General features: G+C 39.8%; 1 protein-coding gene across 2 annotated transcripts in view; it reads left to right on the forward strand.

Moving 5' to 3' along the window:
• DNAH6 (dynein axonemal heavy chain 6) overlaps nt 1–24,760 on the forward strand; it is a 149,056-nt gene that overhangs the window by 71,754 nt on the left and 52,542 nt on the right. For both annotated transcript variants that reach the window (XM_075931311.2, XM_075931312.2), the window contains 16 exons: nt 1,420–1,551; nt 3,285–3,456; nt 5,846–5,992; nt 6,081–6,154; nt 7,800–7,954; nt 10,549–10,780; nt 12,561–12,713; nt 13,483–13,623; nt 14,577–14,819; nt 16,354–16,521; nt 17,375–17,610; nt 19,969–20,230; nt 20,986–21,109; nt 21,507–21,703; nt 22,096–22,299; nt 23,939–24,064. In XM_075931311.2, coding sequence (XP_075787426.2) covers nt 1,420–1,551; nt 3,285–3,456; nt 5,846–5,992; nt 6,081–6,154; nt 7,800–7,954; nt 10,549–10,780; nt 12,561–12,713; nt 13,483–13,623; nt 14,577–14,819; nt 16,354–16,521; nt 17,375–17,610; nt 19,969–20,230; nt 20,986–21,109; nt 21,507–21,703; nt 22,096–22,299; nt 23,939–24,064 — 2,766 coding nt within the window. The remainder of the gene's footprint in view (nt 1–1,419; nt 1,552–3,284; nt 3,457–5,845; nt 5,993–6,080; nt 6,155–7,799; nt 7,955–10,548; nt 10,781–12,560; nt 12,714–13,482; nt 13,624–14,576; nt 14,820–16,353; nt 16,522–17,374; nt 17,611–19,968; nt 20,231–20,985; nt 21,110–21,506; nt 21,704–22,095; nt 22,300–23,938; nt 24,065–24,760) is intronic.

Below are 24,760 nucleotides of genomic sequence, written 5' to 3' on the forward strand. Positions count from 1 at the left end.
TCCCCAGTGAGTTAAGGGCAAGGCTGGATGTAGAAGGTAAGATTTCCAGCTTTCTTCCTTAACCACAAGATTATGCTCCATGACTAATGAAGAAGTGAAGTTTGACATGATTTTGAGTTAGAGGAGAACTTTATAATTCTTCAAGTGGGTATCCAGGCATCTCTATTCTTCTCCCCTCCCCATTTCTTGTTTTTCCTAAAATATGCTGTTCACTTTGGGTATGTCTACACTTTCACCCTATTTCGAAATAGGGATGCAAATGAAGACATTCGAAATTGCAAATGAAGCCGGGATTTAAATATCCACACTTCATTTGCATATTTGCGTTATGGTGCTATTTCGAAATAGTGCTATTTCGAAATAAAAGACACTTTTAAGATGCGGTTATTTCGAGAGAAAACTCTTCTCTCAAAATAACCCTTATTCCTCATATAATGAGGTTTACCAGTTATTTCGAGAGAGGCTTTCTCTTGAAATAACTGTGCCTTAACAGCGCCTGTTATTTCGAAATAGCGCTATTTTGAAATAGTGCCATAAAACGAATATGCAAATGAAGCACGGGATATTTAAATCTCAGCTTCCTTTGCAATTTTGAATGTCTTCATTTGCACCCCTATTTCGAAATAGGGTGCAAGTGTAGACATATCCAAATTTATCTCTGCCTGTGCAGCTACTCACTGCTAGAGTTCTGAAACCCAAAACTCATTTGAAACCCAATATTGATGCAGATTATCAAACATTTCAGAGCAATGAGGGGAACGTTCAGAAAAATCAGGCAAGACTTTTATGCCACTTTTGACCAGTATATAGACTGAAGTCAAGTTTACAGTTTGATGATTGTTTGAATTCCCTCTGATGCGAGAGTCCCATCACCCAACATATGCAGTGTTCCTATAATAGCGGCATAAGGTTTGGTTGATTCTGAAAGTGGGCAAGCTCTTGTTGTCATTCACACAGTAGCAAGCCAGCGCTCTCCTCACATGGTCCATGATAGAGAAAGGGATGTTCCTTATTTACTCCTGCCCTGCATCTGTGTGGTCAGTCAGGGGCAATCAAAATTTAGTCCATGGTGAGAACGCTGTAGGATGGGGGACTCCACTGCTTTGTTAATTTCATTCATATGCGTGATTGTGTAAGACAAACTATGGGGAGTGGGAAGAGTAGGGAAAGAGAAGGAGTAATGAGTCGACCAACACCGACCATATCTATTCTGGGACATGCTATTGTGCTTGCAGGACTTTCATCAATGAATTATAATATCAGTTAAAAAAAAAGGATGGGGGAAAAATTACATTTGCTTTACCAGTAGCTTGCTAAAGATATGGGTATTCAGTGTATAAGTACCAGTGTTTGCATGATTAAACAAAGTACTGAGTATTCTATTTGACATAAATTGTGCATGAATTTCCCTCCCTGCAGGGTGTAACGATTGCTTCAGCTTGTGCACCCCCAGGCGGTGGTCGCAATCCAGTAACTCCACGTTTTATAAGGCACTTTGCCATGCTGTGCCTTCCAACACCCTCGGAGCACAGCCTGAAACAAATTTTTCAGGTCAGTAGCAACTTCTGCTTTGCCACAAGGCATAGAAAACATATTCGTCTGTGTACCCTGCCATCTCGCCGTGTGGTCCTATATTTAGACAAGTGTGGGAATCTGTGTCACATTGGAACTTCTGCAAATTCTTTGGGTGAATTGAAATTTGGTTTTGGAGATGGAGGCTAGATGCTCAAAGAGCCTGATCCAAAGCTCTTTGTAGTCAAGAGGAGTCTTTCCACTGATTTTAATGGACTTTGGATCAAGCCGATAGAGCCAAGAAAAAACATATATTTAAAATGATTAGTTGTTAACCTTCTAAGGCCTTTTTATTTCAGTTGTGTCCATTGTCTTTTTCTTTATTTAAATATAACCTTAAATATTTCCTTGTTCTTCTCTTCAGTTTCTGTAAACACATTACTTTAATTGGCTAAAAATGTTTGTGCGCTATTCAGTAGCTGCTGTTGATAATTAAATAAACATAACAATGGATAAATATTGATATTTATTATATGGCCCTGCTTCTAGGTTATTGGGAACACTCTCATAACTTCATATTTTTTTCTAGGACTTTTCCTTTTAATGGGCCTGATCCTCCCACCTTTGTGCTCCAGAGCAGTGGCCTCTATGTATTCTTTGGTGTCCAGTAGCTCAGTCAACATCTTTTTGACAAAGAAGCATCACTATTCTGATTATTTTGGCAGATCAACTGTTGGTCCTTATGTTTTTTCATATGCTTGAAATTATTTTGGATTCACCAAAATATTTTCTTAAGTCACATTTGTTTGGAAAGTTTAATTTTATTTTTCCTCATTGGACTTCTTTTTTAGCCTTCATGCTTATTTTAATTCATCACTCAGTGCCCTGTTTTGCATCCCTATCTTGTGACCAAGGAGATCTTAGGGCCAGATTCTGTGCTATGCTTCATAAGAGGACTCTGGGCCTAGTCTACACTAGACTAGGTAGGTTGGCTTAAATACGAAGGTGGATTCGGCTTACCTTGAGCTGAGCCGCCGCTGCATCTACACTGTGAGAGGCCAACGGGAGCACCCGCTCTCGTTGGCTTCCCTACCTCTGCACAGAATGAGGTATATAGGATGCTGATGGGGGCTGCCCTCAGCATTCAATTTAGGGGGTCTACACTTGACCTGCTAAATTGAATGGTAGAAGATCAATTTCTCTGGAAGGTCAATCTTCTTCATAGTATAGACCTACCCCAGACGTGCAATAACAGTAGCTTTCAGCTGCCCTTGTTTCTCATTAATTCTGGTCTGTTCTTAGGTTTAGCCAGACACCAGCATAAATTGGCATTGTCCCTGGGGCTGCTCCAATTTACTGCTCCTTTGTGTGGCTCCCAGTTAGCTGTCCTGCAGCTTGGAAGAGCCATGCTGCAAAGCATTCTAGCTTCTTCCCTTCCCAGCCTAGCTAAGTCCACAAAACTCCATTGAGGGCTGCTGGGTGCTTTTGAAAATCCAGCCATTAGATTTAGGCAACCTGTTTAATGTCTTCGTTAAATTAATATATTATCTCTTACCTTTTGTGTGTGTGTAGCTTTGGCTCATTTTTCTTTATCATAAACTTTTCAAATTAAATTTCTTTAAATGATTACAGATTGGAATCATAGCTCATTTGAATTAAAAACAAACCCTGATCTTTTCAGCATGTTATGACAGCAGACCAAATGAAAACATCCCTTATGCTCTGTTCTAAAGTGTGTCTTATTTTTTGTGTTGTTGTTGTTCTGAATATAGGCAATCTTAAAGGGCTTTTTGGCTGAATTCTCTCCAGCAGTAAAGCAGACAGCAACATGTATAGTGGATGCTGCTGTTGAAATATATGAAAGAATGAGCATCGATCTTCTCCCAACTCCTGCAAAATCCCATTATGTATTTAATTTACGTGATTTGTCAAAGTGTGTGCAAGGTAAAACATGTTTGGTTTTGACGTAGTATTTTTTCTGGTTACTATAGTGTATTTTCAGATGTCCAGTCTTTCTCTCCAGTGAGGACTCTCTAAGCACGTCTCATTCTCTATTTCAGTACAGGCAGTCCCCGACTTACGAACGGGTTATGTTCTGAACACCTGGTCATAACTTGATTTGATCGTAAGTTGGAAATACCCTTAAACGCGCTGCCTGCGCTGTTCGAAAAACTTGACGTACATGGTTCTCAACTTGAAAATATTATAATGGTGGTTAATGGGAGGTTGGTCGTAATTACGGATGGTCATAAGTCGGTGTGTTCATAAGTCGGGGAGTGACTGTATTATAGCTTCTGAAATGTGTTATCTTTCTAGATCAAAGTATGTAATTTGCAAGGAATAATATCTTTTTTTAGCCATTTTTCTGCTTGCAGTCTAAGAGCAGAGCATGATTTCCTCCAATTGCCACATTATACAGAAAGAGGCAAACCCTGCCCTAGTTCAAAAGGTAGGAGAAATTAGTTAGGAACAGTGTAAGCACCCACAAAGCCTAACTGATTGTTTCTAAGACAGGTGGCTGAATAAGTGTACCAGCTGTGTGAGTTCAGACTGCATAGTCTGCATCCAAGAGCCCTATGCAAAACATGCTCCTCTACTGTTGTGCCTCTGTGCTTTGATCCCTGCGTTGTGCACTGGGCAGTTTCTAAAGTTAAAGAGTAGGAAGTGAAGCATCTCACAAAAAGGCATCAAGAAGTATGATTGGATTCACATACTGCACAAGAGATTGTGAAGGCCAGGATTGTTCACCTTCGAAATGAGAAAAGTTAGAGGGAGTTGAATAGTGTTCAGAATTGTGAAAGACATTGTAAAAGATGAGCTGTTCTTCCTTGATTACCTGTCCCATAGTTAAAGAATGAGTAGACTTCTTAACTCCCTGAAGAAGTTGCAGGGTAATAAAACTAGTAATACCTGATGTGGCATATGGCCAGCCTGGGGAGTTCAAAGTTGTAGGAACTCTTCACTTAGGGCAGACAGTTGTGGCTCGACAGTTTTATTACCACAAATATCATCTGTAGCTATCCAAGCTAACCTTATAAGAGAATTCACTCTTATGCTTCAGGGCATAATATGATTGATGGCTTGAGCCTAGAAGGAATCTTTTTCTTCCATGTATGATACTATGCAATGGGCTTTGTGTAGTTTTTTTTTATTTGTAGGGAGGAGGGTCTTAGGCTTCCTCTGAAGCATCTGACACTTGTCAATACTGGAGGCAATATACTCAATTAGATGTCTGATCCATAAAACCAATGTCATGTTTCTAGTATTTTAATCTCTGTTTCTGTCTCACCTCAGTGCTTGTGTGCAGTACGTATTTGTATGCATGTTATAAGGACATTATAAATAGCCATATGTTGTTTTATGTGAGACAAGACTTTGGTGCATAGTGGATACATGTAATATTGTTAGCATTAATAATAAACTCAGTATTCCCACCCCTTTTTCTCTGCACATCTCTCCTATATACGCCCTATCCTTCTGTATTAACTTCCCAGTCATGATTTTTGCCACCATCTCTGTAAAGCCAGTCAGTTCCTAGCTCTGTTTCTCTCTATATAATAGTAGGAGCTTGATTGCTTCATTCCTATTCTAGTACTTTTCCTTTATTTATTTAGAGATGTCTTGCACTTTAATTTCTTTCTCTCTTTCTTTCTCTCTTTCTTTCTGCTACAACCACCTCCTCTTGTGTAAACATTCTCTCTGACTGTTCACATGTACTTCCATTTTCAAGGTAACACGCCCCTATCCCTCGATTGGTTTCTTTCCAATGAGGTTATGTCTACACTACAGGATTTGCCGGAAGAGGCAATGCAAACTAAGTGCAGATTAGTATTTTCTTGCACTTCATTTGCATATTCTCTTCCGATCCATTTTTGTGCAAGGGTTTTTTGCGAAAAAACAAGCAGTGTGGACGTTTCCTTTTTGCACAAAAAAACCCTTTTATGCAAGATAGTTATACCTCCTTTTTTGAGACATAAGGCTCGCGGGGTTTTTGCACAAAAAGGAAACATCCACACTGCTTGTTTTTGCGCAAAAATCCCTTGCGCAAAAATGGATTGGAAGAGAATATGCAAATGAAGCACAAGAAAATGCTAATCCACGCTTCATTTGCATTGCCTCTTCCTGCAAATCTTGTAGTATAGACATAGCCTGAATGTATGATCGTGCTGAGGCACTCAGTATCTGGGCGTTTGAAACTCATCCAGGAATTTCTCTTCACAATAATACATTCTCTTTCCTGTGTTTTTAAAAGGGTTATTTCAACATTGTTTAGAAATTAATGATCAGAATTTGTTATGTGAGTGAAAGTGTTATTCCTGTACTATTCACGCAGGCATTCTCCAATGTGATTCTGGAGCAGTCAGAGACCAAACACAGATCTTCAGACTTTTTTGCCATGAGTGTCAGAGAGTTTTCCATGACCGCCTCATCAACAGTGAAGATAAACAATATTTTCATTCTATGTTATCCGAAATGGCCAGTAAGGAAATCAACTTTCTCCATTTATATTACATTAGACATATAAATATGTTACCCAAACCTATCTAATCAAGGATTTTAATTTGTAGGCAAACATTTTGGAGTCCCAGTTGACCCAGATTACTTTGTAAGAAAACCAATCATCTTTGGGGACTTCATTAAAGTGAGTTTATTATAAGCCCATGTTTTAATAGCACACTATTTACTTTCTGTTAGCTTAGTTTAATGTAATTGCAGAGTTTGTAACATGTATGATTTCAGCATAAACATCCTAAATTCCATGAGCTTGATTCACTGATGCATGCAATAATCAGGAACATGTCCATGGAAGTGAATGGAATTGTGCCTGGTATATCAAAATTGAATATGACCCTTTAAGTTATATTTAGAAGAGAAGTAGTCCTTTGGCATCTCGATAAAGTGTCTGTATTAGTAAAAATGGGGTTTCACACAGTGTTTGTGCCTGCAGACTGACTACTGGGGAATAACGTACTATTGTAAAGAGAGTGACTGCATAGAGATAGAATCCAAGAACTGGTCCCCTTATATTAGGAACAGGTGAATAGCCTTCTATCTAAAAATCAGATATAGTAGCTAAGGTACTTTCACCAGAGGAAGTTGTTAACATTTTCACTGCCTCTGTAACTGATCATCAGAGAATGGCAAAATTCAGTGACCCTAATTATGAAATAATTGGCTGAAATATGTCCAGATTGTTTTCATAAAGTTACTTCCCCCAAGATACCTGGGGAGAAAAGGGGGTTCAAGAGGAAGTGATTTCATCAGGCGCTTTCCATTAGAGGCTGTACTAAGAAATGGTGATAAGGGATAGCTTGTTCTTTCTAAACAGTATGGCATTCCAGGGGCAGAAGTAGATTCCAGGTAGATATTTGATCTTTGGATCCTGACAGGAACAGAGATGGGAAAGGAAGCTATCAGTGGTACAACTTATGACTCATGCCAAGGATCTTTAATGGATATTTGTAAAAAGCTAGTGTCATTTAACAAAGAGATTATACTAGGAAAGGATTTAAATTGCACCATATGCACTCAATTAGATAAACTGCCCCCAACTTGCTAGCTGATCTAAGGAACAAGTGTGCATATAATCAAACATATCCAGGACACAGGCCGCTGGGGCCTCAGGGACCTGTGGAGAGGCATTGTTTCTGTCACAGAGCATACACGTTCAATTTTTATTCTTTTTTCTCCCTACACTAGGACAGTTTTTAAATTGCTTCAACTCACTTCTGCAAGCAGTAACTTGTGAGGAAATCTGTTGCAGTTAGGCCCAGCGGAGATCTCGTTATGAAGTTTACTGAGTAGGGAAGGATTCATGTAAAATGCAGGTTGCAATTCAGTACAAGAGGCTAGCTAGTAAATGAGATAAAAACACAACAGCTGGATTCTTTGAACTAAATGCAAGGGCTGATTTGGTAGAAAACGCAGTAGGTGTATAACGAAAAGCATGATTGGAGACCAGTTGCAAACTTTGGCCGTGGGTATAAAAGAAGCAAGAGAAGGATGAGATTGCTCTTAACAAATCGCAAATCTAAAATGAAAATGGATCTAATCCCTGATTTTTTTCTTAATTTCCCCAATGAACACATTGAAGTCAGAGGGAACTGCTGGATATTTAGCACTTAGTGTGCCTTTCAGATGCCTAACTATGGGATTTAGGAGCCTACCTCTAGGACCCAAGTGTTGAAAATCTTGACTAACAGGTTGCAGAGATATTCAGCCCTATAATTTCTGTCCATTCATTTTGATCTCATTTATCGTATTTTCCTCAAATAATTTCCTTTCAGGTTGGTGCAGATAAAGCAGATCGAATATATGAGGATCTGACTGATATGGACAAGATTATATCAGTTTTACAAGATTATCTGGATGACTACAATATCTCAAATTCTAAGGAAACAAAGCTGGTGTTCTTCCAGGATGCTATCGAGCATGTTTCAAGGTACAGGACTGTGTTGTTTCTGGTAAAGTACCTAGTGCCTAAGATGTATCTGTGTTTTAAGGTAATGATCAGATCAGTCAAGTGAATTTAAGTCATTTTGAGAAGCATTGAAATGTGTGTGTCACAAGTTTATATGCTGCAAGGATGAATTAAAACATGTAGAGAATTAACCATGGAGCCCCTACCAAGCAAATATCTTACATGAATCCTGCCCTCAAATGTAAGCTGGTGGTCAAGCTGAGATGGAAGGAGGCATAAACCTATGCTGAACCCTGTATCAAGAGTGTGCCCTGTGCCATGAGTGGAGTTAATAACTATCTGACATAGCCCTGTGAGTGATCATCAGGGTACCCATGAAATCCCATGCTGCTTCAGAAGACTTGTCATCAACGTGGACATGGAAGGCGCTGGGCGTTGTTAGCCTCTGCACCTCCACTGGTGCCTAGCTTTTTAAGTACAGGTTTTGGAGTCTAATTTAAGGCATCTAGTATTAGAAGTTTTGATCCTAGTGGACAGAGAACCAAATATTCAAAACAGGATTTCCATTTGTGTGAATAAATTTGGTAGACGCAATCCTCAGCTAGGCAGATACTACACTGATGTGAGTTTCTGGAACAAATCTCTGTAGTTGTCCCTTGTGCACACAAAATATAGAACTTACAGAAACCGCTTCTGCACTCAAACCAAACCAGATTAAGTGCAAATCTTTTTGGGGTGTATAAATTCTGTCCTTTTAAAAGTTCACAAAAATGACATACATGAGGCCCCCGTTTTACAACAGCCCGATTTACGACCCCTTGCACTTACAACCTTTTCCATAAGTGCATAAGGGACCGAAATCCCCCAACTTACATCCTCGGCCCCGCATTATGAAATGCGAGCTCAAGTTACGATACCCCCAACCTGTGACGCTATCCCCGGAGCGGATCACGTCGCAAGTCGGGGGCAGCCTGTATGCTAATATTCTGAACATGCACAAATAGAGGGCAGATTGAGGAGGCTTCTTTGAAAATTTGGCCAGTCATTAAGGGTGCATCTACACTGCACCATTATTTCAAGATAACTAGCATTATTTTGAAATAACAATGTGAGTGTCTACACAACCAATCCGTTATTTTGAAATAATTTCAAAATAATGGATGGCTTATTCCAAAATCTATAAACCCCATTCTATGAGGAATAACACCTATTCCAAAATAGCTATTTCGAAATGAGGCGTGTAGACACTCCACTTCTGCTATTTCGAAATAGTCCCTCACCAAGGCCATTCTAAGTTATTCCTCCCCAGTGCCTCCTGGGGCTCTAAATCAAGATAGCACATCTAAATTAGGGAAGCCTGCCTCGGACTAATTTTAAGGTTTCCCTGCAGTATAGACGTGCTATTTTGAAATAAGATATTGCAGAATAACAATTCCAGAATAGCTTATTTTGAAGTAAGTGTACAGTACAGATGTACCCTTATTTGTAATACTGTGTCACAAAATGGTAAAGGATTTATTCCAGAAGTGAGGTTTGATGTTCATGAGATACAGCTTCTAGGAAACTGAAATTCTTCCAGAATCAGTCCAAAATGGAAATCAACAGTGGGGCCCATCAATATTAAACCTAGTGGCATGCTCTTAAAAACTACAGAAGGTATCTTGGAGTCCTTGTTCAATCCAAACTTGAGCTATGCTGTTTATATTCTCTACCTAGCTATAAAGTTATATATCTATGTATTAGTATAATTCATAAATATTTAATACATGGCATATTCCAAGACTCACGTAGTGAGTATAGAGCAATTTGAAGTGAGAGTAATTATTATTTATACCACTTTATGTCCAAAGCAGAGTAAATGAGAATAACACCCTGAAAGTGATTGATAAAGTAAGCAATTAAAAAGAGTATTTTCTCAGATGCCTGCCCTGCAAACTCCTCCTGCAATCAGAGAGGCAGACAGGATCTTCCAAAAGTGTTTTCTTGGAAATTATCCATAATAAGTAACTTGTTGAAGTCAGAATATGTCAAAAGCTATTTTCAGTTAAGGGTTACCTCTATTCTATAGCCCAGCTGGGTTGGGGAATCTAAGGTATATATGGGTGGATTTTGACTGTAGTACAGGGATCTCAAAAGGAAGCTGAGTTTTACTTTGAGTGAACTTACCCTGAAATGATGCAGCTAGGTCAGTGTCTGTAATGTTTCCCTGAGCTTGGCTTGTGCGAATTTGCATGTGTTCCTTGCCAAAGGTGCTGGGCATGGCAGGGAATGTTCCTTCTAATCTTTTCATGCATGTGTGGATTTTCCATCCATGTGTGGAATAAATGTTTATGTGCATTGAGGCATGTGCAGATGTGCCCCACCAGCAGAAACAAAATGTGGCTGTGGGCACTCTGCTAATCAGCTGGGTGGCATTTGAATCTCCCCTGAGCGGCTGCACAAGTGCACAACTTTCAGGGAACGTTGATTGGGATCTTGGCTTTGTACAGAGGAGAATTTCATTGTTTGACTTGCAGAATTATAGGACTTTCCCTGAAGTATGATACCTGTGTGATATCACAGTTTGAAAATGCTGTCACTTTTACTACTCTTAATTCTGTTTGATTCTCCTGTAGAATTGCTCGGATGATCCGTCAGGAAAGAGGAAATGCTCTGCTTGTTGGAGTAGGAGGTACTGGCAAACAGTCTCTAACTAGGCTTGCTTCTCATATATGTGGGTACAAATGCTTTCAGATAGAACTTAGCCGTGGTTATAATTACGACAGTTTTCATGACGATCTGAGGAAGCTGTATAAGATGGCAGGAGTAGAAGACAAAGATATGGTTTTCCTCTTCACAGACACACAGGTACGTTTAATGGGGCAACCAGAAATGCAGTTGGCTTTATCATTGAAATGTGGTGACATACACATTAACAAGCTATTTATTTTATATGGTGTTTCTATGGAGTAAAAAATGTGTTAGTGAGGTTAGAAGCTTAAATCAAGAAATATAATCTTAGATGAGGTGATTCAGAGGAAGGAAGAGGAGAGTTCTTGGTAGGAGTAAATGAAAGAGCTCCCTCCAGCTTTGGAGAATTATGGGAAGGCAGTACAGGAAGAAGGAAGAGAAGACTTGAGATGGTAAGTTAATATGGTGTCAGACAGGAAGAGTGGGCCAAAATCAGGACAGGACCAAAGATAATCTTCTGAAGGGGAAAGGATGAGCAGAAGTGAAAAATCAAGTCAATAGAGCTATTCTGAATTTCACCAATTGAAGATCTGCTCCATTGGTTTCTTTTTCAAGGCACTTAAAAAGTAGAAAGTGATTGATGTTAGTGAAAATAAATGATGTGATCACATAGGATGAAAAAAGGACAGGTCGTGATCAGAAGCTAGAAGTAAATAATTACGCAAAGGAAGATATTCTCAGTAGGGAAAAAAATCAGTGTTTATAATGTATATACGTTTGTTGTATCGGTTTACTTACCATAGAAAAATGTTAAACATTTCATACTGGAAATAGAGCAGGGCATCTAAAAATACAGGAGTAATTTCACAGGAGTTTAGCCTCTGAATCGAGATTCCATTGGCATTACAGCCTGTTGGCATTATCGGCAGTTTATTGCTAAGTAATAGCAATAAAGTCTCAATGGCTAGATGAAAATTAGAAAAATGACAGAAAATGTTAGGGTTATGTTGCAAAGTGACTCATTCCACTCTCTGGAGAGAGAAGAAATTGCATCTACCTGCTATTATGCTCCCTGCATGAGAGGTCAGAGTATACACAAAACCAGCAATATTAGCAATGAGAGAGACCTGAATGCGTTAGGTTCCTAATATATACACCCTATAAAAACTAGACACCTGCTTGTGAAACAGAGGTTGCTAGGTTTCTGGTAAATATCTGAACATTTACAATAATTATCAAAAATCTCCTTTGGTTAATCTGAAAAGTTAAGGGCTGGTTTCCACTTGCCAGCCTTACATCACACAGAACCCAGGCACCCCTGCACATGCAGCTGAGAGAGGACAAGGGCATCTTGGGAACAAGGGACAGAGAATGGGGCAGGGACCAAGCTGTGCTCCTTCACCTGGCAAAGTGGCAGCACTGCGATTATCTGTGAATCAGAATGTGCTATGCCGGTGAGATACAGTTGGAGAAAAAGACAATTCACCTGTTCAGGAGCAGCTTCTTCTGTTGGTTGGTTAGCAGATGAAAATATCGGTCCTCTGTCTGAACACAAAACAGACTAATATCAAAGTAGTAAAGTGAACACAATAAAGTTGACCACATGACAAGATCCTACACACAATAGTGGTAACTTTGACAGACCGAAATCAAACATCATACGAAACAGTGTGCGTGAATCAGATTAGAGGCCACATGTTTGTTAAGACTTCTGGGCATAGGAGAGAAAATAAATAGGGTTCATATTTTGATGTATCTGCATCACCTATTTAACAGTGAAGAATTTTCAAATGCATTTTTTTCAATTAAAAACATTGAAGTTTCTACTTACAATTTTATAGTTTTACGTATTCATCACCGTTATTTTTATTTTCCTGATTTTCTCCATGTTTACACTTACAGAGAACGTACATATTAGATTTCATATTAATTAATGTGTATAAATTCTTACCTGTAGATTGTTGTAGAGGAGTTCTTAGAAGACATAAACAATATTCTCAATTCTGGGGAAGTACCTAATTTGTTTGAAAAAGATGAACTGGAACAGGTTCTGGCCCCTACCAGGCCCAAAGCTAAAGAAGCAGGAATACCAGAGGGGAACAGAGATGAGGTAGGAGATATATTGTAAATATAAATTCATTGTATCGGAAAACATTGGAAATAGACATTACCAAAGTTCTTATTGTCAAAGAATTAAATATATTTTAACACATGCCTTTTATCTGTCTCGTATTTATCCAGAAAATATAATGTAAAAGAAGAGAACATGACATTTTGTTTACATTCAAGAAAATAAATTTCCAGGACTTTCAATAAGTACAAGTTGAACCTCTCCAGTCCAGCACTCTCTGATCCCTTAACATCTGTGGTCGGGCATGATATTAGTTAGCCGGATGTCCACTTATGGGTGTGGTCAAATTTCCTGTGGCCCCATAAAGTTTGTTTACAGCCTCCAGCCCTGGCTCTCAGTGTTCTGAGCTGTTATTTAGCTCTGATTTACCCCTAAATATCCTCAAACAGCCCAGTAAGCAGTGGGAGTGTTGGTAACGCTCCTAGGCAATATTGACCACCTGTGGTGCAGTAAATTCTCAGGTTCGGCACTAGTCTCAAGTTTGGCACAGGTCCTGAGGGTGCTGGACTAGAGAGTTTTAACCTGTACTTCTAGTCTGCCATGTGTGGACAAAACATTCATATTCTACCCTTGGACAGAAGAGTGCAGCTGGTCATAGATAATTTCTGAGGCTAGCTATAGAGGTTGAAAGGGCCTGTTAGATCATTCAGCCAAAGCAGAGTTGTCCCACAGTTTACTCTGAGCAAACAACCTCATTGTCTTTATTTTTACTGTTCGCTGTGAGAACCTGTATGTTCTTTTCAAACAGGTATTTCAATACTTCATTAGCCGAGTTCGTCAGAAGCTGCATATTGTCCTCTGTATGAGTCCTGTAGGAGAAGCTTTCCGAGCGCGATGTCGGATGTTTCCATCCCTGGTGAATTGCTGTACTATTGATTGGTTTGTGCAGGTACGTACTAAGATCCACAGAGTAATGACTTTGAGATGTCTCAGAAATAAACATTGTTTTGATATATACTATGTTATAAAATATCAAGTACAAATCTAACCTCCTGATTGTCATCCTGGCTTACATGGCCTGTGTGTTATTTTTCAATGATAGTTAATCCTGAGATTCTTATTAATTAGAGTATCTTAAATAACTGATTGTGGTTTCTACTCCGCTGATAACATATTGGATCTTGGCCTCTCCATCTGTCTGAGACATTTGACAAACTAGAAGCAGCTGAGACTTGTCCACAGGCCTCAGGGCTTGACATCTTTACAGTCTTTGACCAGATTCTCTTCCTCTAGTGGTGCAGACAAAGCATCAGTTCAGCAGTCCTGCTTTATCCCTTGCAGCCCTCATGTTACAAGCTGATATGGGAGCAGAAGCCAACAATTCCCTCTTCCCCACACCATCCATACTCTTCACTGTCCTTTAGAGGACTCAGATTTCTAGGGCTTTGCTGTCTAAATGAGACAGCATGCTGATTTCTGTTTGGTCCCCTCTCCTCAGTCCTGGGACAGCAGGCCAAAGCAAGAAAGCTGAAGGTCTAGGTGACCTGGGGTGAGACACAAAAGAATCACTGCCATGATTTCTTTCAGCCTGCAGACCTTTGCTTGGTCATGTGATGGGGTTCAAAGTCTACATAGCTTGTAGGAATCACTAAATCCACCCCAACCCACCAAGTCTTACCCAGAAACATCCCATCAAAGGCTGGCTAGTTTTCATAGCAATAGGCTTATAGAATTCACAGGGCCGTTTCACAACTTTTTTTTAATACAATGTAATCTTTCTGCAGTGGTCCAGAGAAAACATCTAGTTTGTATCAAGAACTTACCATATTTCACCAGAAATGCTGGTTTGGACCATGATGAAGTGAATGACTGTTCTTCTGATCATCTTTTTCCTTTTCACAGTGGCCCAGAGAAGCACTTCTTTCGGTATCCAGAACATTTTTCCTGAATGTTGACCTTGGAAGTGACGCGTTGAAAGAGAAAGTTTCAGTCATGTGTGTAGATATTCATATGAGCGTGACGGAAATGGCAGATCGATATTATGCTGAGCTGCGGCGACGCTATTACACAACTCCTACTTCATACTTAGAATTAATCAACCTCTACTTGTCTATGCTGGGGGAAAAAAGGAAGCAGCTGGTCTCAGTAGGTTTGATTTTATTAAACAAAAATCTCTGCTTATTGCGTCTCAGAAATGTGTCTTACTTCCCCTCGGATGCTTGTATTATTTTACCTTCAAAGTGCAGCATCTTCAGGGTTTGCGATAAGTAAAATGGCTTGAAATTCTTTTGTAGTAAACCAGCTCAATTTGACTTTTCTAAGCAGTGCGTATTAAAATAAGGCATTTCTGAAGTCTAATTTACTTTCTACTATTTGACCTTTTTGCTACTGTTTTGCACTTCAGTCACATGGAAAATGAAAAAAAGGGGAGTCATTACACTTCCCCCATCTCCTGTCCTAAGACTAGATGCTCGGGCTACAAACATTTCAGAACAATGATTAAATCGAAGCTAAAGAAAAATAAAGATTTTTATTGATTTTTGTTAACCTTGTATAAAAAGATTGCAATAATATTCATGTATCAGAGGGGTAGCCGTGTTAGTCCTGGCCTGCATATTTATTCCTGCCTCTGGAATTTCCACTACATGCATCTGACGAAGTGGGTTTGCCCACGAAAGCTAACACTTCAGTTAGTCTATAAGGTGCCACAGGACTCCTCATCGCTTCTAATAATATTCATGTTTGTAAAATGTTTCATTTAGCAAAAATCAAAGTTGAGCCTAAACTTCTGGCATCTTTTGTTTCTTAAACATGATCATGTATGCCAATTTTCTCTTTTGTCTGTATAAATACTGTCACATCCATACTAACATAACATTGTTATTACAGTCACCCTTAAAATAACTTTCTTATACAAATAATTTATAAAATAATTTATAACTGATCTAAAACTTACAGCATGTTAAAATATATGTGTACAGATTTGAACCTCTCTAGTCCGGCACCCTTGGAACCTGACTGGTGCTGAACCGGAGAATTTGCCAGGCCACTGGTGGTCAGTATTGTCTAGCAGCATTACCAACACTCCCACTGCTTCCTGGGCTGTTAGAAGACATTTGGGGTATGTCTAGACTACATCCCTCTTTTGAAAGAGGGATGTAAATTAGACATATCGAAATCGCAAATGAAGCTGGGATTTGAATTTCCCGTGCTTCATTTGCATAATTGCACCACAGCATTCTTTCAAAAACACTATTTCGAAAGTGAAACCCTGGTCTAGATGCAGTTCTTTCATAAAGAAAAGCCATTTTTGAAAGATCCTGTACCCCTCATTTTTTGGAGTTTAGACTTACCCATAGGGATAAATTAGAGCTAAATTACAGCACAGAAAACTGAGAGCCAGGACTGGTGGCTGTAAACAAACTTTATGGGACCACAGGAAAATTAGCCACACCCATGATAAGTGGACATCTGGCTAACTAACATCATGCCAGACCATGGATGTTGCTGGACCAGAGAGTGCACAACTAGAGAGATTCAACCTGTAGCTAAGTTTATATTTTTATCATGTTAGAACTTGTTGGAAGTACAGTATTTGGAACAAGGACAGATGTACTTTTTAGAGTTGGTGTTTGGGAAAACATAATTAAGTATGCAAACTGTTTTTATTGTGCTTCAGGCTCGGGACCGAGTGAAGAACGGTTTGTCCAAACTATTAGAGACGAATGTGCTTGTAGATAAAATGAAATTAGATCTCTCAGCATTAGAGCCGGTCCTTGTAGAGAAATCACTGGATGTTGAGGCTTTGATGGAAAAATTAGCAGTGGATCAAGAAAATGCTGATCAGGTACAAAGAATTTCCTTGTAATATTTATGAGCTAATGTGTGTTACTGCTTAGAAATTCATAGATGAAGGAATGGGTATAAAGATTAATAATTATGGGCTCTATGCCATCCTCCTAGATGTGACACACTGGCCTAAAAGTGTGGAGCTGAGCCTTGGCAGGGACTTCAGGAAAGGAAAGGCAGATTGTGTCCTGCTTTTCTATAAAAAAACATAAACAACGAGTGGTCCTGTAGCACCTTAAAGACAAACAAATATAGACAGTATCACGAGCTTTCGTGGGCCTCACCCCCTTCTTCAGATGACAAATATGGAGCAAGATTCACAGACGGGCACAGAAACCCTAAAAATGTCAAGCAGAAAAGAGGAGAGAGGGGGAGGAGGAAAAAAAAGGTCAATTTATAGTGTCGGTAGCTTCTACCCATACAAACATTTCTTCTATGGAAGCAACAGAGTCTATGCAAACCTTTTCCATGTTTGTTAATGCTGCTCCAAGAAGCGTTAACATTGCTTGTGCACTCCATGACACACATCTTGGGGGGTACAGCTGCTGAGGTGGGGCCCGTGACAATACAGCCAGTGCAAGTGGTAGGATAAAGCCAGGGCACCAGAGGGCTTGATCTGTCTTTGCAGATCCTTGGCCTTCACTGACCATTGCCCCTCAAAAGTAATGGGATTCTGGTATCTTTCTCCAGTTAATAACTTTCCGCATGTGTCAGGACTGGGGAAGCTTTCTAATTCTAGTTTGCATGCTTTATGCATAAAACCACAGAAGTGAGTGTTAAGGAAACCCATTAAAGAAATATGGACAGAACAATTACATCACGCTTGTATTTTGAAACCTTTTAACTTTGAGGTTCGCCGAGTTGTTCAAGAAGATGAAGCTATTGCAAAAGTGAAAGCGGAAGAGACTCAGGCAATTGCTGATGATGCTCAGCGGGATCTGGACGAAGCTCTCCCGGCTTTAGAGGCGGCAAATAAAGCTCTTGACTCTTTAGATAAAGCCGATATATCTGAAATTAGAGTTTTTACCAAGCCTCCGGATCTTGTCATGACTGTAATGGAAGCAATCTCCATTCTTTTAAATGCAAAGTAAGCCATTCAGTAGTATTTTGTTTTAATTTATCTTAATCCATCATTTGTTGATCTTTTTCTTTAGTTTTTTTATTTGATTTTCTTCCCCCTCCCCCCAGCTCTTCTGTAGTGAAATGTTTTCTTCACATTTAACAGGAAGACTGCACTCGTTGGCTACGTCTACACTGGCCCCTTTTCCGGAAGGGGCATGTAAATTTCATCAGTCGTCGTAGGGAAATCCGTGGGGGATTTAAATATCCCCCGCGGCATTTAAATAAAAATGTCCGCCGCTTTTTTCCGGCTTTTAAAAAAGCCGGAAAAGAGCATCTACACTGGCCCCGATCCTCCGGAAAAAGTGCCCTTTTCCAGAGGGTCTTATTCCTACTTCAAAGGGCACTTTTTCCGGAGGATCGGGGCCAGTGTAGACGCTCTTTTCCGGCTTTTTTAAAAGCCGGAAAAAAGCGGCGGACATTTTTATTTAAATGCCGCGGGGGATATTTAAATCCCCCGTGGATTTCCCTACGACGACTGATGAAATTTACATGCCCCTTCCGGAAAAGGGGCCAGTGTAGACGTAGCCATGTGGAAGGCAGTTTTGGTTGAATCAGAGCTTTGTCTCTTTGACAGCAGTAGTCACAACTGCTTAGCTTTGCTTTGTGGGTCTCTCAAGCACTATACTTTCTATACTCTACTAAGACAAATTGTATTATCTACCATGATGTGGTGTTTACATTTATGAAAGAGATGGGCTTGAACCAAAATCCTAAGTCAAAACACTCCTGACTTTTGGGCAAATTCAGATCAATCTTGGCCTCTATAATTTGTAATTGGTCTAGTTCTCACGAGTGTGCAGGACTAAAACCTCATGTCAAACTTTGTGAAGTTTTTCAAAGTATCTAAACCAGTTTTGAACTTTTTCAAAGTTTCAGAACCAGTTTCAAACTTTGAGTCTTGGGGTCCTTTGCTAATTTATAGTAACAGATCATGTGTACCCTTTTTAACCAGAAAAAAGAGAAAAAAGAGACTAAATTATAGGGTTGCAATTAATTTTGCATGACATACTATGCGCATGTCTTTGATACAAGGAATTATTTTATAAGCATGTCCAAAAAAATCCTTAATGATAAAACTGGTCATCTCTGATACACTTGCATCAAATTCTGGTAGCATAAAGCGTTGGTATGACTCGAGCAATAGAGCAATTAATGCATGAAGAGTATCTGAAGATCAATAAGCTAGCATAGGAAAATAATGAAAAGCCCTATGCTAAAATATGGATAAACAATCCATATTTCAAAAACTGAACATTTCACAGGTCAAATTCGCCCTTTTACAGAATATTTTTCACTTAAAGCGTAAATACCATTGAGTATTTTACTCCTAACTATGGATATGAATTCTTGATTATATATAAGGTAGTTTTTCTTTAAAACAAATGTATTATTTAATTTGAGATTGGGTTACTTTTTAGTAACTCTCTTCTCTCTTCTACTGGGAGAATTTCTCACTGAGCTCTTGAAGACTGCTTTTTGAACCATTAAGACACTGGTCATCTTATTTTTCGCTGATGATTGTTTCCTAACATATCGTGTCAGTACAAGTCTCTCTTGGCCAGATCTTCAGCTGTTCTGAATTGGCATAGCTCCAGGCACCTCAAAGATGCTACATGGATTCTCACCAGCTGAAGTTCTGATTCTCTGAATTCCAAGGTGATGATGGGTTCTCCATACGGACCACATCCAAAATTTTTGACTACGGTGGCTTTGCATTTTCATATGAGCCAATCCAGATTTGTACAAGCTTGTCTCTGAGGAAAGGCCAGATTCCATGGTTTTATTGTGAAAAGAGGTTGTTCCTTGGCAGGACCAAACCAGACCAGAAAATAATATGGTTGTTGGAGAGAGAAATAAAGGCTGAACGCTTGGGTTAAAAGATTGTCTCAGGAGAATAAAGTACAGACTCATGCCTGTGGTGAGTCAGCTGGAACTTCAGTGTCAGAGAGCCTAAAGGATCCATTCTTCTAGAAGTAGCAAATTTGCCTACACAGTAGCTGACATCCACCTGAAATTCAATTCACACTTTCACAAAGCACTAGTTTCTTAGCGCTAAGTGACAATTTGGAACAGCAAAGCTACAGTCTCACTGTGTTAGCACTTCTTAGCCTTCCTTGGGCACCTTAGCCCTCTGCTTACATGTGTCCTGCAGAGGAGATCTAGTCTATAGGATATAAAAATGTAAATGATGTTGCTATGATTGTGGACAAGCTCTTCGAAACACCCTACAAAGCAAGATGAAGGGGCCTGAAAAGCATCATCTAAGATCAAGTTCTCAGATCAGGACTCTGTCTCATTCTGTTACTGTTATTTTTTTTTTCAGGCCTGACTGGGCAGCCGCAAAGCAGCTCCTTGGAGATTCCAATTTCCTCAAAAAACTTTTAGAATATGATAAAGAAAACATCAAGCCCCAAATATTGCTAAAGCTTCAGAAATACATAAATAATCCCGATTTTGTGCCTGAAAAAGTAGAGAAGGTGTCCAGGGCTTGTAGGTCGATGTGCATGTGGGTGAGAGCCATGGATTTATACTCTAGAGTCGTCAAAGAAGTTGAGCCAAAGAGGCAAAAGTTAAACGCTGCACAGGTTTGTGTCTATATTGCTAATGTCTTATTAGTTAGAATAACTCAGATGAGGTTAGTTCACAGCTCCTAGGATTGCCAGTCATGGATCAGGGCCCATTGTGCTGTGTGTTGTACACAGACCAAAAATCAGCCCCTGCTCCAAAGAGCTTCTGATCCAAGTAACAGAATTTTTTTCATCCAGGATTGTTGTTTTAACTCTTTGGGCCAAATCCAGCAGACAGTGGTGCCCTGGATTGCTGCACTGCTCTGCTCCAGAAGTTACTTCTCATTCCAAGGATCCTTTCCCTGCGGTCTCTAAAAGTGCTGAGTTAAACATCAGATGGGCATTCCATTCGGGTGGTAGGATCGACAGTTAGGTATTTGCACCTGAATTTGCCGCCTCGTTCTTCCAAGACTGACTAAATACAAGTCATCTGGGGATGAGTTGTCAAAGAGCTGTGGCCCCAGGGAGACTTTCCCCAGCCTTCAGTCCTGTGTCAACTGGCTACAGCAGAAACTAGAAAGACTGGGAGTTTCATAACTTACTCCCTAGACAAATGGTAGAGGCCCTCATTATGAAAGTGCTATTTTTTAACAGGACACAAATGTTCTGGTTTGATGCTGCATTTTTCAAAAGGCTACTTATAAATAGGCATCTGAATAAGTGACCGGATTTTCACAAGTCCTCGGTACCTGCTGCTTCCATTGACTACTGCTCTTCTGAAAATCGGGCCACCAGGTTTGAAAGCCATGGCCTAACTTTCCTTACATTCTTAGGTGGAGCTTGATGCTACCATGGCTACCCTACGAGACAAGCAAAGGAAATTGAAACAGGTGGAGGATCAGATCCAAGCATTACAAGACCAGTATGAAAAAAGCCTGGAAGAAAAAGAGAGCCTTGGTAAGTGATTCCTCTTCAAGTCATTAAACCGGTCAATTAGTCTGTCACGTTCATGATCCATTAGCTTGCCCTGATCCAGACAGTCTCAGACTGTACACAAGAGCAATACGGTGAATATGCACATCAGCAGAGCTCACTGAAAGGGTCGAAAGCCTGAGGTACTAGCACGCGATCTCCCCGCTGTTTCTCTGCTCATGAGGTCGTGCACCATTGTGTGTCCTGAGGTACTCAATGAACAGGCCAAAAAGAGGTTTGCCAGGAAGTCACTGTAGAACTTCAGGCTCGGATAAAGGGTAGAAGCTGAAGAAAGCTAAGATAGGAAACAAGGCAAAAGTTTATTAGGAAAAAATGGCTTTTTGCAGAATAATCACAGCCCAGTGCTTTTATTGCTGTTTAGCAAGGAATATGGCACTTACCCAAGCTCGTCTCACTCGTGCTGGAAAGCTTACAGCTGCCTTAGGAGATGAACAAGTTCGGTGGGAAGAGAGCATCAAGAATTTTGAAGGCGAGATTTCCAACATCATAGGGAATGTATTCATAGCAGCTGCTTGTGTTGCTTATTATGGGGCTTTTACAGCACTTTACAGGCAACTGGTGAGTGGAAATAATCTCCATTTCCTTTTCTTTCCTCCTTAATGTGGTGCTTGTGAAAGGTACCAAACTACCATCACTGTAGAATTGCTCTAACCACTGAACAGATCCGATATGGACCGGACCCCCACAATTGCAGTAATGATCTTCAGCCAAATTGTCCACAGAGTCCATATTCAGCCATCAGGGACAACTATGAAGAGTTTACACAGGACCTGTCTATTCTGAAATGAACCAACGATGCACTTACTTGTCCCCTCTAAATAGCCAAGCAGTCGTCCAATCATGATAAATGTTGCTACCAACTAGTGTCCAACCAGTTATTGTTATTATTCCCTTTAGGTAATATAATCTCCTATGAACTTTTTTCTACAATTAATCGATCTCTATCTCAGCTGATAGATTGCTGGATCAAGAAATGTCAGAATCTAGAGATTCCCATCAATCCAGACTTCAGTCTAATAAACATTTTGGGAGATCCCTATGAAATTCGCCAGTGGAACACGGATGGGTTGCCACGTGACTATGTATCGACTGAGAATGGGATTCTTGTGACTCGAGGGCGACGCTGGCCACTGATGATTGACCCACAGGATCAGGTGAGTACTACTTGCAAACTGCTGATGCGGCTCCCTTTCCAAAAATTCAACTCATCCGCAAGTGTTTGTACTGCACAGTTCTAATGCGGACACCTTTTTCTTTGCTGCTTTGGGACCAGACCCTCAGCTTATGCAAATAGGCCTACTCCAGTGGGGCTACAGTGCTTCATGCTAACTCAGGATCTGTCCCCTACATTTTCAGTAAGCTCTGCTCTACGCAAGGGAGTTATTTCGAAGTAATCAGCGGAGCGTCCACACTACCAAATCCTTTATTTCAAAATAACGTGCTGGTTATTTCAAAATCAATACTCCTGCTTTCCTCGGGGAATAACGCTCATTTTGAAATAGTTACATTCGAAATAATAATTCCCAAAATAATTTATTTCAAAATAACTTCCTAGTGTAGACACACCTTTAGAAACCAGCGATTTAAAAAAAATACCACAAGTTCATCTCATTCCAATCCAAATTGGAATAGATTTAATACTATGAATAGAGTACTATGAAACTTTACTGCAAGGTTTTTAATGATAAATAATGTGTGATCTTAGAAACCCTCCACAATACGAAAAATGTATGATGCCTTGATGAGAGATGAAAGAGATGAGAGAGAAGTTGTGTCTAGGAATGAGTCACAAAGATGGCTGAAGCCATGAAAGCATTTCATACAATGAAAGATTGTTGTTGTTGTTTGTTTTATTTAACCTGAAAAAGAGGAAAGAAAAACCAGCTTATACCTGGCTCACAATTTGTGGCTTTTTTTGTGCTAAAATTTAAACCACATGCTGTTGTGGTTATCTGAATTTCCTTAGTCTAGTGTTAAATGTCCATTGACTAACAGCCAATTTTATTAGGCAAAAGCCCTCTGCACGGTTCACTCCTTTTCCCTAAATTGTGATAAGTGGAAGAGTTAGGTGAGCACAATGAAAGAACTGAGAATATAATTTTACAATTTAATTTTTACACTGAACAGATTCCAAGTCTAAATTGACTATCCATGGTGGCTGGATAGGTATTTCTTCCTTCTTCACTCCACCTGCAGCACCATCCTTTTCTTTTCCTCAGACATTCCTGGTCTGGTGTCCTTGTTGGAAGAAAGAAGCTGCCGACTGAGCTAGGAGAATTATGGGTGGGTTAGATAAGCACAGTCATTGTTCCTTCCTAATGCCCATCCTAATGGGGATGAGAAGGAGACCAATCCCCCTCTCTCCACACCAGCATTGGGTGCACCAAAAGAAGTAATCTGCACCACACAGTGTAAAATGCCACCGGGAGCTGGTAGAGAGACAGTGACCTCTGATATACAGTCCCTCTTAGAGCTTCCTTTAGTGGGTGCTGCCTCATACTACCTCCACAAAATGATTCTGTGCTTTCAATAGCACAATCTGGGCCTTTAAAGACCAGGGAAATACCAATAGCACCAGCACAGTTGAATATCACACTATGTCATGTAACAGCCATAGATTGTATTTTCTGATGATGCTTCTGAAGAGTGGGTGCAATTAATTTACTTTTACTGATCGAAAAAGTGGTCTTAAGAATTGGGCTTCTGAATATTGAGGTAAACATGCTAATAAACTTCCTGGTTAAATGGGACACTTAGCAAATCTTGGAGATCACTCTCTTATTTCCTACACAGGCAAATCGATGGATAAGAAACAAAGAAACAAAATATGGTTTAAAGATAATTAAGCTCACTGACTCTGGTTTCCTGCGTACTCTTGAGAATTCAATTAGATTGGGTCTCCCTGTTCTACTAGAAGAGGTGTGTATCTTACAATGATAACATACGTTTATGCATGAATTTCTGACTATTTTAATATGTTGGAATTAGTAGATATTGTAATCAAAATTTTCATCTATGAACTTCAATTTTTTCTGGCCACAAAATCCCAGAATCACTGCATAATATTTTCTAAAATGTAGATGTATTATTCTTTCCAGAGAAATGTCAACTAAAAGCAAAGAAATCAAGCCCAGTTCAATAACTGTGGCTATTTGAAAAGTCTAATTTAAAAAAAACTCCAGGATATTTCTCCCTTTTTGAATAGTGTCAGTTAACATCTGGACTTAGTGCATGTGCCATCACATAACCCTTTCAGCAGCATGCTTGGTAGGGATGCAGAACTTCCTAGCAGGCTGTCTCAGCAGAGATTTTAACATGGACCACAAATGGACGATTCACAGTTCATTTCTTGACAGAGTATTCACCCGATGGATGACAGCAATATTTCAGTCAGTTATCACTTCTGTGTTTTGCACCCATCCCTTGTTTTTTCACTGCCTGTTAATCTCTCTCACATGGAATACACACAGAGACCCTCGCTTGAAAAAATGGTGGACAACATCATCATCACGTTCTAAATGAGAAAGCAAGTCAGGATGAGATTTTCACATAAAAGGGACACAAAGCAACATGGTTATGAAATTTTTGTCTACCCCATGGCATTACCCTTTCAGG

Source organism: Pelodiscus sinensis, chromosome 6 (assembly GCF_052426305.1).
Source record: "Pelodiscus sinensis isolate ZL-2025 chromosome 6, ASM5242630v1, whole genome shotgun sequence".
In the NCBI taxonomy this organism is placed as follows: Eukaryota; Metazoa; Chordata; order Testudines; family Trionychidae; genus Pelodiscus; species Pelodiscus sinensis.